Source organism: Parasteatoda tepidariorum, chromosome 2, assembly GCF_982258835.1.
Source record: "Parasteatoda tepidariorum strain Cologne lab strain chromosome 2, Ptep-v5.0, whole genome shotgun sequence".
Classification (NCBI taxonomy): Eukaryota; Metazoa; Arthropoda; class Arachnida; order Araneae; family Theridiidae; genus Parasteatoda; species Parasteatoda tepidariorum.
Window position 1 is genome coordinate 39832940 of NC_141756.1, and position 14644 is coordinate 39847583.

At 29.6% G+C, this 14644-nt stretch overlaps 1 protein-coding gene across 1 annotated transcript; it reads left to right on the plus strand.

Moving 5' to 3' along the window:
• The first annotated feature begins 55 nt into the window (after positions 1 to 55).
• On the plus strand, positions 56 to 11635 carry LOC107446182 (uncharacterized). Its single transcript, XM_016060764.4, has 2 exons — positions 56 to 209; positions 6294 to 11635. Exons 1-2 carry the CDS (start codon positions 146 to 148, stop codon positions 8150 to 8152), a joined length of 1923 nt encoding a protein of 640 aa, XP_015916250.1. The 5' UTR covers positions 56 to 145; the 3' UTR covers positions 8153 to 11635.
• The last annotated feature ends 3009 nt before the right edge of the window (positions 11636 to 14644 follow it).

Consider the following 14644-nt stretch of genomic DNA (forward strand, 5'->3'; position numbering starts at 1 on the left):
CACGTTTCTTAAAAAGGTATGTTAAATGAAGGAAAGTTTTTTATTTTTTTTTCATAGTTTTCAATGAGTGACATCACTTCTTTGTCATGTCTGATAGAGAAACTTATCTTAACTTGGCAACATTCAGTTCAACTGGGGGGGTAAAATGGCTTCGACTCCTGAGCAAGTGGTGTGCACCCCAACCTTTGTTTTCCCCGCTGCATTTCCAGGTTTGTTTATATTTCTGTGAACTGCTCTAGTAACTCACATTTTTCGTGATGTCGCCAAAATTGTGAGATATTCTGGTTGATTTTGAAAAATTGAATTAATAAATTTAGCTTATCAGGCCTAAATCTCAAATTTCCTCATTGGCAAGCAATATTTCTGTATATAAACAAACACATGATTTAAAGTTTTCATAATAATGTGGTTATTATTTTTTTTGTATTAATGATTCTTCTAATTTTTATTTAAATCGTCTTTCTTTCTGTTCTTTCACGCTGTTTTTTTTCTTCTATCGATTGATGTAGTCATTTAAGGTTAGTTATGCTAATTAGATTTATCATTGTGTGAAGATTTAGATCTGTTTCTCAATGTGTAAATAAATTTAGATATGTGATTCTTGTTTTCTTTATTTAGGAATATTTTTTTAATAAATATTTAAGTATTCTACTATATTTTATTTATTTGATACATATCTTTTAAAAAAAAATAAACCTTCGTTTTTTTAAAAAAAAAATTATTAAAGTGCTGTCCCAAATAATGTTTTACTAGCTAATAACAGATTATTTCAATGCAGAATATTTTAACTATTGTATGATCAGGTCTAAGTTTTATGTTGTGTATATGTTAATTTGTAATTTTTATTAGTAATTAAATTTTTTTTCATGATGGAAGCTTATTGCAATTATTAAACAAAATCAATTTTATATGATTAATGATGAAATAGTAAATTTAATCATTATTAAATCATTTTTAAACTTTTTTTTTTAATATGAGAACTTAAAAAATTATCCCTGCATTAAAATAATTTGTTTCTCATTATTATTTAATTATTCCAAACGACTCATTATTATTTATTCATTCCACATTCATTTGTTTTATGATGATGTGTATTTTACAAGCTTTGAAACTTAATTGTAACATTTACATGAGAACCGGAGAAGAAGAAAAAAGTGCTTATTCGAATCAAACATTCAGCCAGCCGAATATTTGGCTAAATGACCTAATGTTCTTTGCATCCCTAATTTGAAAGAAAAATGAAATAAAGGGAATTATTACAGTTCCCTTTCTAAGAAAATTGTGAGTTTTTAAAGGAATAATAAAGATAATTTAATCAAATTACTCCTGAATCTAAATGATAAAAAACTTGTGAATTATTATTGCACTTGACTCATTAATGGTTCGATGCATTTAAAAAGTAATGCTGATTTAAGTTAAATTTTAGTGTGATCATTTTCCGAAAATCTTGCCTTTAAGTTTGAAATAATGAAGTCTGAACTAGGATAATGAATTAACTTAAAAATCTTCAGTAGAAGATATCAAAAAGACAGTGATAGGATTAGCCTAAAATTCCTTGGGAATTTTGCATATTCTTGAAAAGATTTGATTTAGACCCATGTGTAACTATGTCATGTAATTCTTACACGCACACATGTATATATATATAAACTAACACAAGAATTAAAGCATAAATAATTAAAATTAAACAAATATTAATAAGTTTGTGAATTTCATACACATATTTCTTGGTATTTTACCTGTAATATCAAATGCCCATTTCAGTTAAAATGTCTAAAAATCTTGTAGGAAATTTATGTGAAAATTAAATAAGCAATGTATTTTGATTTCTGTGTTGAAGAAACAAAATTGCAAAAATTTTAGTTTTGTAAATTTGCATTTAGTATAGTAAATAAGTAATTAATGAAATAAATAATTAAGTAATAAATAAATAAAATTTGAAAATGCTATTCATATTCATACAAAACTGTGTTTTCTTTCTTAAATTTAAAAATAATGGTTAGAGAAAATAGTGATAAATGTTAGTTTTATTGTTATAAAATGTATAAATTTAGTTAAATTGTATCTGTACCGGCTATTCATTCAAGAACTATAAAGGTGCTTCTAAGTTTCTTTGAAATAGAAAAGAATATATTTTTCTAAAAAAACTATAGACGATTAAACAGACCTTAAGACTATTTTAAATTTCGTTGTAGTAATAATAGAATTGGTGAGGCATGATTTGAAGAAAAAAAATAGTTTTGAAAACACAGTTATCGCAATTATATTAAATTATTGGCTTTTGTAGTTTTAGAAAGAAGGAAACTATTTTTAATGTGCCTATTATTACGGGGCTCCCGTTGGTCAGGGAGAACAGAGAAAACCTGGAATAGTCTGGGAATTTTATATTAACTCTGGAAGGCAAGGAGTGATCAGAGAAGGTTGTAATTTTTTACCAAAAAATCTTAAAAAATTCCTATATTATACCCAGAAAATAACCAGTCTTAGAATTGTCAGTTACAATAATCAGTTATTGAGGTTCAAGTTAAGTTATTTTAAAATTCTATTACAATTATTTTTTAAAGTTCCATTTTTTAGAGAAACTTTTCCATGTTTTCATTCTTATTCTATTGTATGTTTTTACTCACAAAATCTAATTTTTGACATTTCAATTAAAAAAAATCAAAGTTTTCTCATGAAAAATTGCATGGTATTGATAAAATGTAGTATGGATTTCCATTGAATAATCTGAATAAACTTCACAGAATAAGGCAAACTCGGTGGGCTGGAATTCATATTAATATTTTCCACTGTTGTCCAAGCTGCACAATATATTTAAAAAAAACTTTATTAGAGGCACTTTGACATTGCATTTGGCTTCATTGTATATATATTGTATGTATCTTAGTATTTTTTTAGGGATACATAACATATCATATGGAATTGAACTTCTATAAGTCCAAATGTTAATATTTAGATAAAATGAAATTCTTTGCAAGCAGAAAATCTAATTTTCTGCACTCATTGATTAACTCTTGTGACTAGTTTCAACCTTTTCGACGCCTCCTCATTTTGGCGAAATTAATTTAGAAATCACAGATTTTTTTACAAAATTCTTTAATTTTTTCCCCCTACCGCAGAGACAAGTTTGGTAAAAAACCAGAAAAGCTGAAAATAGAATCAAAAAATTTTATGTGCCAGAACGCTCTTTAAATAATTGAAAAAATACATGAAATTAGTGTGAGAAAAAAGTGCATGTATGAGGTATTTATCCACAGAATGTTATCAACGTTTTAATAAAAACATATCAACACAGGCTTTTATTTAAATTTTGTGATTATGCTGTTGTTGTTCATTTACGTCGCACTAGAGCTGCGCAATGGGCTATTAGCGACGGTCTGGGAAACATCCCTCAGGATGGTCCAAAGACATGCCATCACAATTTTGATCCTCTGCAGAGGGGATGGCACCTCCGCTTCGGTAGCCTGATGTTCTGCACGCGAGGTCGAGCACTTTACATCAGAACAGTTTAACGAGGACCCATAACGCACACCCTCGGTCCTTATGCAGACTGATCCAAGTGGTCACCCACCCGCACACTGACCGCAGCCAGTGATGCTTTACTTCGGTGATCTGCTGGAATCTGCTTAACGATCAGTCCACTGCGGGACAAATAAATTTTGGAAACGTTTCAGTTTTAAAATAGTTAAACTCTAGAAAATGTTATTCGTATTTTGTCCAATATATGTAAATATAGTAAACGAATATTCTTATTAAATAATTTTAAATCCACTTCAAAAAAAAAAAGAAAACATAAATTGTTGAGTTTCGAAATTGATAGAAAAAAATGCGTAATAAATATTGATTTATGCAAATAGTTTTAAAATTATCGAAAAAGAAGAAGAAAAGGCTAATATTAGGTGTGACGAGATTAATTAAGTATTAAATAAATGAAGTGAAATACGAAGAGAAGTCAGATCCTGTTACTTAAAAGAGATTATTAGCATAAAACTCGCATGTCAAATGTGCATACCAATTATGCATCTCAATGCATGTATATAAATCTGCATTAATACGAATTTTAATGTTAATTTTAAAATCGCGTGATTGCGAACTCCGTTGTATAATATTTAAGTCACTTACAAACAAATCATAATACTGTGATTTAAAATTATGTGAATATAATTTTAAATCACATTTCCATTGGTAGGAAAAAGTGTAAAAAGGAATCTTTTTTTTTTCTCATGGGAATTCAGAATTAACAAGCTTTATTTGAAGAGGCAGATTTTCTCTTTTTTATTAATGGTAAAAAAAATTTAAAAAAATCCTCAATGGTGACAAATTTTCCTTGAACTCCCTTTGTGTATATTCTACAGATCTACTGCTTTTAAGTTGGAAATTGTCAAGTTCTTAAAAATTTACCTAAAGTAATTTTTTTCTTAAATTGCTTCTGAAATTTCTGTGTTTAGGTAAATAGTTTATTTTTCACTACTACATACAGTTGGAATTTTGTGTTAGACTGAAGAAGATCATAATTCTTATCTATCTAGATTTATTATCTTTCAATCAAAGGCTCTTAAAGGAATATAAAAAATTTAAAAAAATACTTCTAATTTTAAATTTTGGATATTTAATACATAACTAGACGTCTGACAGTCAGCTGAGTCACCTACACAAACTGACCTCTTCTCATTTCTACTATTGCTTCACCTGTACAAATTCAACATTTTGTGACTTTAATACCCTGAATTGTCAACATTTCATTAGTATTTTAAATGTAATATGGTAAATCAGTTGTCTGTACCTCAGCCTATACAAACCTTCCACTTTGTGGTTCCACCTAATCTTCTTGCAGCTTGTACTAGCCTCTTTGAGGTTTACTAGCACAAAAACTGGAATTTTGCTACCCCGCACCAAACACTTAGTAGAAATAAAATAAGCATGTTATTTAGCATTGCTGTCAAAGGAAACAGTTACTAAATATCAAAGAAATTTTTTTTAAAGTTTATTCTAGAAATTTGATGAACATATGACTCAAGTTTAAAACTGCTAATTTAGTTGGACTGTGTTATTTTGCATTACTGTCAATTAGTCTTCCCCTAACTAACCCGATAATTCTAAAAAACAATTAGACCCTAATCCATTGCTTAAGCATCTTAATTTTCCAATCTGTGCCATCTTGTTTTCACAGTCCTGTCGTAAATGCTATTCTGATAATGTTAATAATAGCCGTTTAGATTGATTTTGAAACTTACAGATGGACATAGTTCAGAAATTTTATGTGTAGTTTTAAAAAAAATGGACTTACTTCATTTTGGAAAGAAAAACACTAGTTCTTGATTCTAATCATGAAAAGAAATTGAGGATTTATTGCAACACGTTTAATGTTTATGTATCAGTTGATGAACTTGCTGTATTGTCGGCTCAAGAAATAGTTATAGGCACGTAATTAGTCTAAGTTATACCATAATTAGACTAAGGAAGACCTCGCCAAACAGAACCCTAACCCATTTTCGCAATTGAACAATGACCATCCTTCTGTATTCATTCATATAGAAAATGAACAGTAATCGGTTACGAATGTCAACAAAGATAGTGTTTGGAATCAAAATTTTTAATAATTTTAAACAAATAAGTGTTTATTCATCTTTTTCTTGTATCATAAATATTTTTGAATTGAATGCATAATTTTTAAATTAAAAATTTTTATAGTATTTGTTGCAAATTCATTAATTTTCTAGAATTTATCATGATAAAAATTAGACTTTTATCTTGGCAAAAATGCATTATTTAGCATTAATATTAATAAGGTTAACTACCAGAACAATTACAAAATATCTAATTGAAATTTTCTTTTTAGTTTATTAGTTTAACTTTTTACCTAGTGCGGAGCATGTGGTCGAAATATGAGATTTCTATCAGTGTTGCAAACTAAGGCCTGTTTATAGCATTTCTATTAATTATGTTAATTTACTCCAATAATTACTAAATGATGAAAGGAACACATGGTAGAAATGTGAGTCATCTATTCTTAATGGTTAACTTTTATTTACTAAAACTTACAAATGGGGTAATTACCCCCTTGTTTTGTTGATGATTATAAATATTGAAATGAAACTTTTTAGTTTTTTTTTTTTATTTATTTATTTATCTCATAAAGAACATATGCTGTAAGTTTTTGCTTTCTAACTTTATGGGAAATGAAAAGTTTTTTTAAAAAAAATTGTCAGTTTAAGATATTTAGCTATGATTTTTTTAATTATATCTTTAAATTTTCTACTTAATAATATTTGTATTTTTTCCTTTCACCTTAGGATTTGATCCTCGTGCACACTTAGCAAATTTTCACCCTGTAGGACCTACTGCAACTCCTACTCAGATACAATTTACCGAAGAACCTGGAAAGCATAAAAATCTTTCTAGAGTAACTAGTATTAAAGTTGAAGCCTCAGCTCTCACACCAGATCTTGCTGCTTGTAGAAATCTTTTAGTAGCTGCTGCCTCTAGTACAGCAGCATTTCCAGGCATAGATCCAAACAAACTTCCACCTCCTCCTCCACCTATTCCACAGGAGAAACAAAATGATGAAAAAGAAAAGTTATGGCCTTGTCCCTCCTGCAAGGTACCATTCAAAGCAGCATCTGAGCTTCAGGTGCATCTGTCTGCGCACACAAAAACTGAAAAAACAGTTCCATGTGATATGTGTGGTAAACTATTTGCCACTAGTGAACGAGTAAGAATCCATGTACGATCTGCACATGGTGAAAAATCCTGTGCTTGTGATATATGTGGTAGTGGATTCAGCTATCGTTGTAAGTTGCTAGATCATATGAGGACGCATACTGGGGATAAACCATTTCATTGTGAAGTATGTGGAAGAAGTTTCTCGCAGAAGAATCATCTTACACGACATTCCATGATTCATACTGGAGAGCGACCTTATCCCTGTGACTTCTGTGGCCGTGGTTTTTATAGGAAGGATAAACTTACTCGTCACAGGCGAATACATACAGGAGAAAAACCATATGCTTGCCTTGCATGTGGGAAGGCATTTTATCGAAGAGATAAATTGACTCGTCATATAAAGATGCACAGTGGAGAGAAGCCTTTTGCTTGTCCTATTTGTGGCAAACGTTTTGTAGAAGACAGAGATTTAAAGCGACATAAGTGTTCTTCCCGGCATGCACAGAATGCAGCCAATAATGCAGTTAAGATGCAAGCTGCCCAGACAAGTACAGGTTTGTTACAGTTGCAGCAACTACATTACCAGCTATCCCAACATCACCTCCAAACTCATTCTGGGCCTCATCAAAATCATTCTGGGCCACAGCATCAGCAAGCTCATACTCAAACAACGCATCAGCAAGCCCATACACAAACAACACACCAGCAAGCTCATACGCAAACCACACATCAGCAAGCCCATACACAGACTACACTTCAGCAAGCCCATACACAAACATCTCACCAATCACATTCCCAGGCACAGCATCAACAATCCCATAGTCAGAATCCTCATCCTCAACAAAACCATTCCCAGCCAACATCTGAGCATCAAAACCAAAATCCATCTCAAGGCCCTCAATCACATGTACAACAACAGCCTCCACCACAGCAACATGTGCAGCAGCCTCAAACCCATGGACAACAGCAGCAGCAACAACAACAGCAAGCACCTCATTTACAGCCACCGCCCCAACAACAACAGCAGCAACCATCAGGTGGTCCACAGCAACCACAAAGCCAGAATTCACAGCCTCCAACTCCACAGTCGCAACATCCGAATCAAATTCAGCAGAATCAACAACAGCAACCACCATCTCAACCACAGCCCCAACAGTCATCTCAACATCAATCTCAAGTTATGCCTCCTCATCACCAGCAGCAACCTCAACAGCAGGTTCCTCATCAACAACAGAATCCACCTCAGCACCCTCAACATCAACCTCCTCAAACCCATCATCAAATGCAACACCAAAATAGACATTTACCTCATCAACAATCCCCGTCTCCACCTCAAATCACACATCAGTCACCTCATCCTTCTCAGCAACCGCAACAACAGCATCCTCAACCAGGTCCTCATTCCCAGCATCAGCAGCCTCCACATCATGGACCTCCACCTCCGATTGTTCCACCTCACCCTTTCCAAGCATTAAACCTGCAAACCTGACTGGCGGGGTGCACCATATGGGGTGCACTTAACAAGCTTTCTACATTTAATGGTCAACATTGACAATGGCAAAATTAATATGCCATTATCATAAACAAACTTATCAGGTTTTTGCATGGTTATTGCTTAACACTGATTGCATCTTTGACATGTTGAGTCATTTCTGTGACTTGAAATTTGACCATGTGAGATTATTTTGCCATGATTTGATTAAGAATTTGTCATTTCAACATGATGTGATTGATTTTTGACTCTTGGACAGAATGAATGCTTTCGTTATGTTTTAGCTGCAGGGTTCAGCTTGTGTGCAGCATTAGCTTTTTTCTATGTTATTATTTTATTCACAAAGTATTCACTACTTATTCATGTTTAATTTTTCGAATGATTTATTTTTTCTAATGTGCTAATTATGTTAAAAATTAATATTGCTGAAACTTTTTGTCATATTTTAAGTGTTGTAGAGTGTTTATTAGTTTAATGCAGGGGGCAATCTAGGAAGAAATAAGGTCTAATTGAGGATTCATAATAAAAGTCCAAGCGTGAAAAAATATTCTTTACAAAATTCCTTTACTACTTAATGTGATCTTTTTTTGGAGAATGTTCTTAACTTCAACCCATTTTTTATTATTTTTATTATTCCATTTTCATTCAACACAAAAATTAATTTTCATTTTTATGAAAATGTGAATTTTTGTGTTAATTATTGACATTATTCGAAAAGGGATTAGAGAAACTTGCTAAGAAAAATGATTTTTCTAGAAACCAAGGAAAGACTCTGATATTTAAATGTTCATCTAAGTTTTCTATAAATGTGTGAAATTTAAAAATAAATACTTCTTTAAAATGGATCATTTAGTTTTTGACATTTTGTATGTAATATTTACAAAATTTCGTATTGTTTTTAGCGAAACTTTATTCACAAAATTCCGAAGTAAAAATTCCTGGATTGTGCCTTAATACGATTTGTTATTTATGACTGATGAAAATAAATTTCACTATCATATAATAATACTTTGAGTTCTAGACTTACTACAATTACCTTTTGATAATGAATTTCTTTACACTTCTCTATGTTTCTTGTGATTAATTTTGTTTTTATCTCATATTAATTTTGAATGTATTTGTGTATGATCAATAATTCTTGGGAGAGGGGCCATATATATATATTATCTAAGAAAAAGTGTCTTTGATGATTGAACGACTTACCAAATTATGGTTTGCTTGTGGTTAATAATGCATATTCTATTGCAATATTTGAAATTTTATATATTGTATTGTTAGTTAAGCAAAAGTTATATATTACATGTGATGTTTGTTCTGTTTTAGTTTTATTATTTTTTTCCCTTTGTTTTTTTTTTATTTTTTTAATATGAAACAAATTGATGTGATAAGTCCTTCATGATAAATATTAATAACTAAGATGGGATGGAATTTTAAAATATCTTAATTTTTAAAATTGATGTTTATCTGTAATGTTGTATACAGGAGGCTAAAATTGGTTTAAAAAGAAATATTAATTTTGTATTTCTGGTTTTTCTTATTTCGTATAGTGCCAATGTTCGCTTGCTAGTTCAGCTAAAAGAGGATAATTAGATAAGCTGTTTAATTGGGTGATCTAGTCAAAAGACTCGGTTGCCAAATGTTTCAGTTCGCTCTGTTTTTAATATCCTTTTTGTCTATTTTATGAATTTTTTTTTTGTGTCACTTTTACTAAATTGAACATTTTAGCGCAGAAATTTATACATATAATGTAATTGTATGAAGGAAACTATAATTTAGTCATGAATATTAAAAATGAATTTGTTTTTCTATTAATTCCATGCCAGTTTTGTAGTGTATGTATAAAATTTATGTTTTTTTTTTTTAAATAGAGAAAATTTTATTTCAAACCCCTTAAAAAAATTAATTATTGGTTGCGTCATTTAGTTTATTACAATTTGTAAATACTCAATTACTTTGAACAGAATTTAGTAAATTGAGTTGTAACGATAAAAGTGCCTAAATCAAATAGCTGTTCCATTTGAATTATCTAATTAATTTTCTGTTCTTTTTCTTAATTTACCATTAGTTATGTAACTAGATTTTCAGTTTCAAGTTAAAAATTGTTCATCACATTTGTAATTAACCATTCACAATAACTTTTTTTATAAGATTTAGAAAATATTTTTTCATTCCTTGCAGCAATTTTTAAATTTCTGTATCTCTAAGTGCAATTGGATTATTCTACAAGTTTCCAGTTACTTAATTTTAAAAGGAAATCTTGCTTTTGTTTATTTAAATTGAAGTTTTTTTTCTCTTCCCAATACTTTTATTTCTTAAAGGCAGAAAATTGTTGTGGAGTATCGTTGTTCTATATTTGTTTATTATGTTGTACTATGTATAAAGTGTATATTTTAACTCTTGTTGTTTTGGGTTTGGTTGACTATTATCAAATGAAATGTGCCATTTTTGCTTCATGCTGATAGGTGATGGTAAAGCTGTTAATTAGTTTTATACAGTTAATTATGATATGTCATTATTTGTAGTTCATTTTCCTCTCAGTTTTTGTTCTTTATAGTTCTAATTAAATGAATTTTTCATAGATTTCTTTTATTAAAAACTAGTTGATTTTGTAATTATTAAACTGATAACCTATTATGATAGAAAGGCTTTTAATTAATTTTATAGTTGGTTGTAAGTAAATACAACTTTTATTTTCTCACTTTTTGTATTTTTTAAGTTAATTTAAAGATCATTAATTGCTAACATTTTCTATTACTTTATTATTTGTTTTGTTAAAAATTTTGTATTGATCATTTTTGAAACGAAGGAGACTAAAGTTGATTATTATATAACCCATTTTCATTTTAGATGGACATGAAAATTTCTAGTGTTAGTTGTTTTATTTTATGGTTATAATGATATTTCATACCATCGACAAAAACTTAGTCATCAATACAGGCCTAACCGAGAAAAAGATTATGAAAATGCTGAAATGAATTTTATTAAATAAAACTTTTTGCAATGTAGCAATAACTTTTTCATTGCCTAATAAAAAATTTTAGTGTGTTCGAATTTAATAATTTTTAACACTTTATTGACACTTGTAGTTTTGATAAGCTTAGTTTAATTTGAGAATATATATGCATTCTCAAAATGAATACTCTTTTTTTTTGTTGTTTTTCCTGAGTATTTTATTATGAACAATATTTTATATCAATTTTAAATTATCTTTTATCGTAGTTTTTATCTATTATTTCTGCAACTTAAAATTTTCTTATTCGTTTTTCAATTATTGTGTTTGTGTCTATACTAATTAATTAACTTTGTTCTGTAAAGTTAAAACGTCTAGTTTATCGACTAAAAGGAGCCGTTGAATGCAATTAATTTTGTACTTTTAGATCTTCTCCTGCCATTTGTATTTTTGTGATCAAAGCATTCCTATCATTTGAATTGAGAATTTCATTTGTTAAGTTTTCTGATTAAAGAAGAATTTTTTTTTTTAAATAGAAATCATACCATAAAGATGTGATTTGTGCCATATGTTGTAGAATAATTTGTTATATTTTAAGTCTGAAATTCGCTAATGTTTTTTAACAGGTACTAAGACTTCTATGAATAAAACAATACTTGCAGGTGCTGTTTTCACAACCAAATCCCAACCCTCTTTGTACTTGATTTTTAATTTCCAAAGATCAAAAGTTAAATAATTTAAAGTATGGTGAATTTTTTTAATAAAAAAATTTACATCTATTTATATTAAAGACGCCAATCAAAAAGCTTCCCTTTTATACAATCCACTTTTGATTAACCAGTTATGCAGATTTCTCTTGTCTCCTTAATTGCTTTTTTTGTTTTTGTTTCATGAAATGCTAAACTCCATGCTGTTCTTTGTCCAACATGAATTGTTTAAAGAATTTAAGCAACTGAGTTAAATGATTATCGTATGGGGATAAATTACTGTATGGAGGGGGCTTGAATGTCTCCCATTTCAGTGATCATATTTTGTGAAATGTGGTGATGTGTGTTATGAAACAGAATTGTGCCATTTTCACATCGCTGGTTGTTAAATTGCACATCATAATCTCTATCCTTTTAAGAGTAGTAAATGTCTACTGTTTTTGTTCTTCAGAAAAAAGAATAATATGTTGATCTATTTGGATTCATTTGGTTATAGAGTCAGCATTGAAAACACTTCAGCATTTTCAATTGTAAATAAGCGAGTGCCACACTAATCATATTACTAATCATTTGCGTATATACCTTGCAGCAATGCCCTTAAACAAAAACTCTGATTGCTCCTTCTATTAAAATTACTCTTGCATTTTCTTATTAGGATTATCGGTTAGATATAAAATTGAAGATTGTAAAAATTATTTTACAACTTTCAAACTGCAATTTGAAATAATGGACTTTTGTCATGGTTTTATTTGCAAGTGATTAAATTCAAGTAGAGTAACATAAACTTGAGTAACATATTTTAGGTCTTACATCTGTAGCATGTAGTTACTAACATTAATCTGGAAGTTGCTGGGTTCATCAATAATGGGATAGACTGGTTTGTTTTAATTACAGCTATTGTATTTGGAACTTAAGTTTTTCCAAACTAAGCTATGATAAAACTAAACTGGTGATATCTGTTTTAAGTGTCTGATTTGTGGCATTCCTAGATTTTTTTTTCTATTGATTTTTTCCCCCATGGTAGTCAAAATACCATACTGTAAGAATTATTCATAGCATTTTATAAATGAAAATATATTTAAAGTAATAGTGCTTTATTTGTAAATCTGTACCAGACCTGCTAATTATGTTTTTATTATGGACAGTGCCTGCTAGGGAACATTCTTAAAATTATTTGATAATCTGATCCTTTATTTTTGTTTGTCTATTCTACAAACTCTCTGTTTAGTGCATGTGTTTTGACTTAAATTTGATATGTTGTGTTCATGCGTGCACAATGCTTTTCTCCAGTGTCACTTTTGAAATTTTATTCATGGCTTAATTGTAATATGATTTTCCCAATCCTACAAGGAACATTTTCTGTTTGTTGCATGGGATATTTAAACTGATTTGAATACATTTGGTGTGCTGAAAGTTTTAGAATACCTCTTTAAAATTAAGCAACTTTTCACACACTATGAAAGATTAAACATAATTATGTGTTAAGTTGACAAAAGATAAACAAATATTGTTTTCATATTTTAAATTAAAATGCATAGTCGTTATCTGTTTCAAAATTTTAGACCTCATATGCAGTACTATTGTATAATCTGGATTTTGCATAGTTAATCCATTGGCAGTTTAGCAAATGGGCAAAATTGGAAGAATGTTTTTCCCTTTACAACTTTGCCCTATCTAATAACATTAAAAAACCAGTTTTGCTATGCAGAGAAGATTGCACGTTAAAAAATTTCATCAGTTTGAAGATTTCAGGCATCAAATTGGAAGAAATAAAATTTAATATTCCTCTGTTATCTGACTTTCTGTTATGTTTTTGCTTGTGATTCCTGAACAACTAAGAAGTGAATTTGTATGATATTGAATAATATATATATAGACTGACCTTTCACTTGTTAAATTGATGGATTATAAAAGATTGATGTTATTGATACACCAGTTGGATTTCTCTAATAAAAACCTAGAGTTCTTCATTTAGAGGAGCACTTGGTGAGTGCATTCCCTGTTGACTGTATTATATGAAATTTTAAAGAGCTACCTCGATTCTAACCTGCCAGTTGCATATAAGTGAGAAATATTGTACAGTTTCCTGTAATCTTCGTGGTACTCTATTTTCCCAGTTAAATGTTGTGATGTTTACAATATGGTGTGAATGAGGCTTGCTATTTAGCTAATGAAATGCTATGCTAATACGAAAATAAACTCAGTTATTGTGATTTCTACTGTTTTTTCTTTTTATTAATAGAATTGTACATTTATAGTTAATATTTGAAGACGTTTGTTGCATCATTTGCATTTTAGTCTACTGTTCAGTTGTTAAATGCAGCTTTTATAGCTAATTGAGCTTTATTGTAATATCAGTAAGTCATTTTATATTGTTGTAAATTTTAATCTCCAACAGAAATTGGTAAGTGTGATTTGGAAGTCCATATTTTGCCAACATTAATTCATGACCCACTTTCTCGAGTTGATAATTATATTAAATCTTTGCCAGTTGTACCAGTTGATTTGTTTTGTCTATTAACAGTTAAGCATATTTAATAGATTCAAAGAACTAGCAATTTTAAAGAAATGTAGTGATCTGATATTATGAATTCTTAAAAATAGCTATAGCTTTTATATAAATCATTTTTATTCAATATATTTCAATGTTTGCTAATTTCAATGCAAACAAGGGTGCTGACAAAATTATTTCATTTCTCTTCAAAACTACGCTTACCCTGCTAAGGGGATACAGTGATGCAAGTCTGGTGTTGAACTTGAATGCAAGTTTGCAGTACAAAAGGGTATAAATACTATTTTTGTATTAACCTATAGAATTTAATTATAAGTGTA

Bases quoted from the DNA above. Each gene is read 5' to 3' on its own strand.
- LOC107446182 (XM_016060764.4), top strand. From the start codon at position 146: ATGGCTTCGACTCCTGAGCAAGTGGTGTGCACCCCAACCTTTGTTTTC. The intron at 210-6,293 runs GTTTGTTTATAT...CTTTCACCTTAG, and splicing joins TTTCCCCGCTGCATTTCCAG to GATTTGATCCTCGTGCACAC.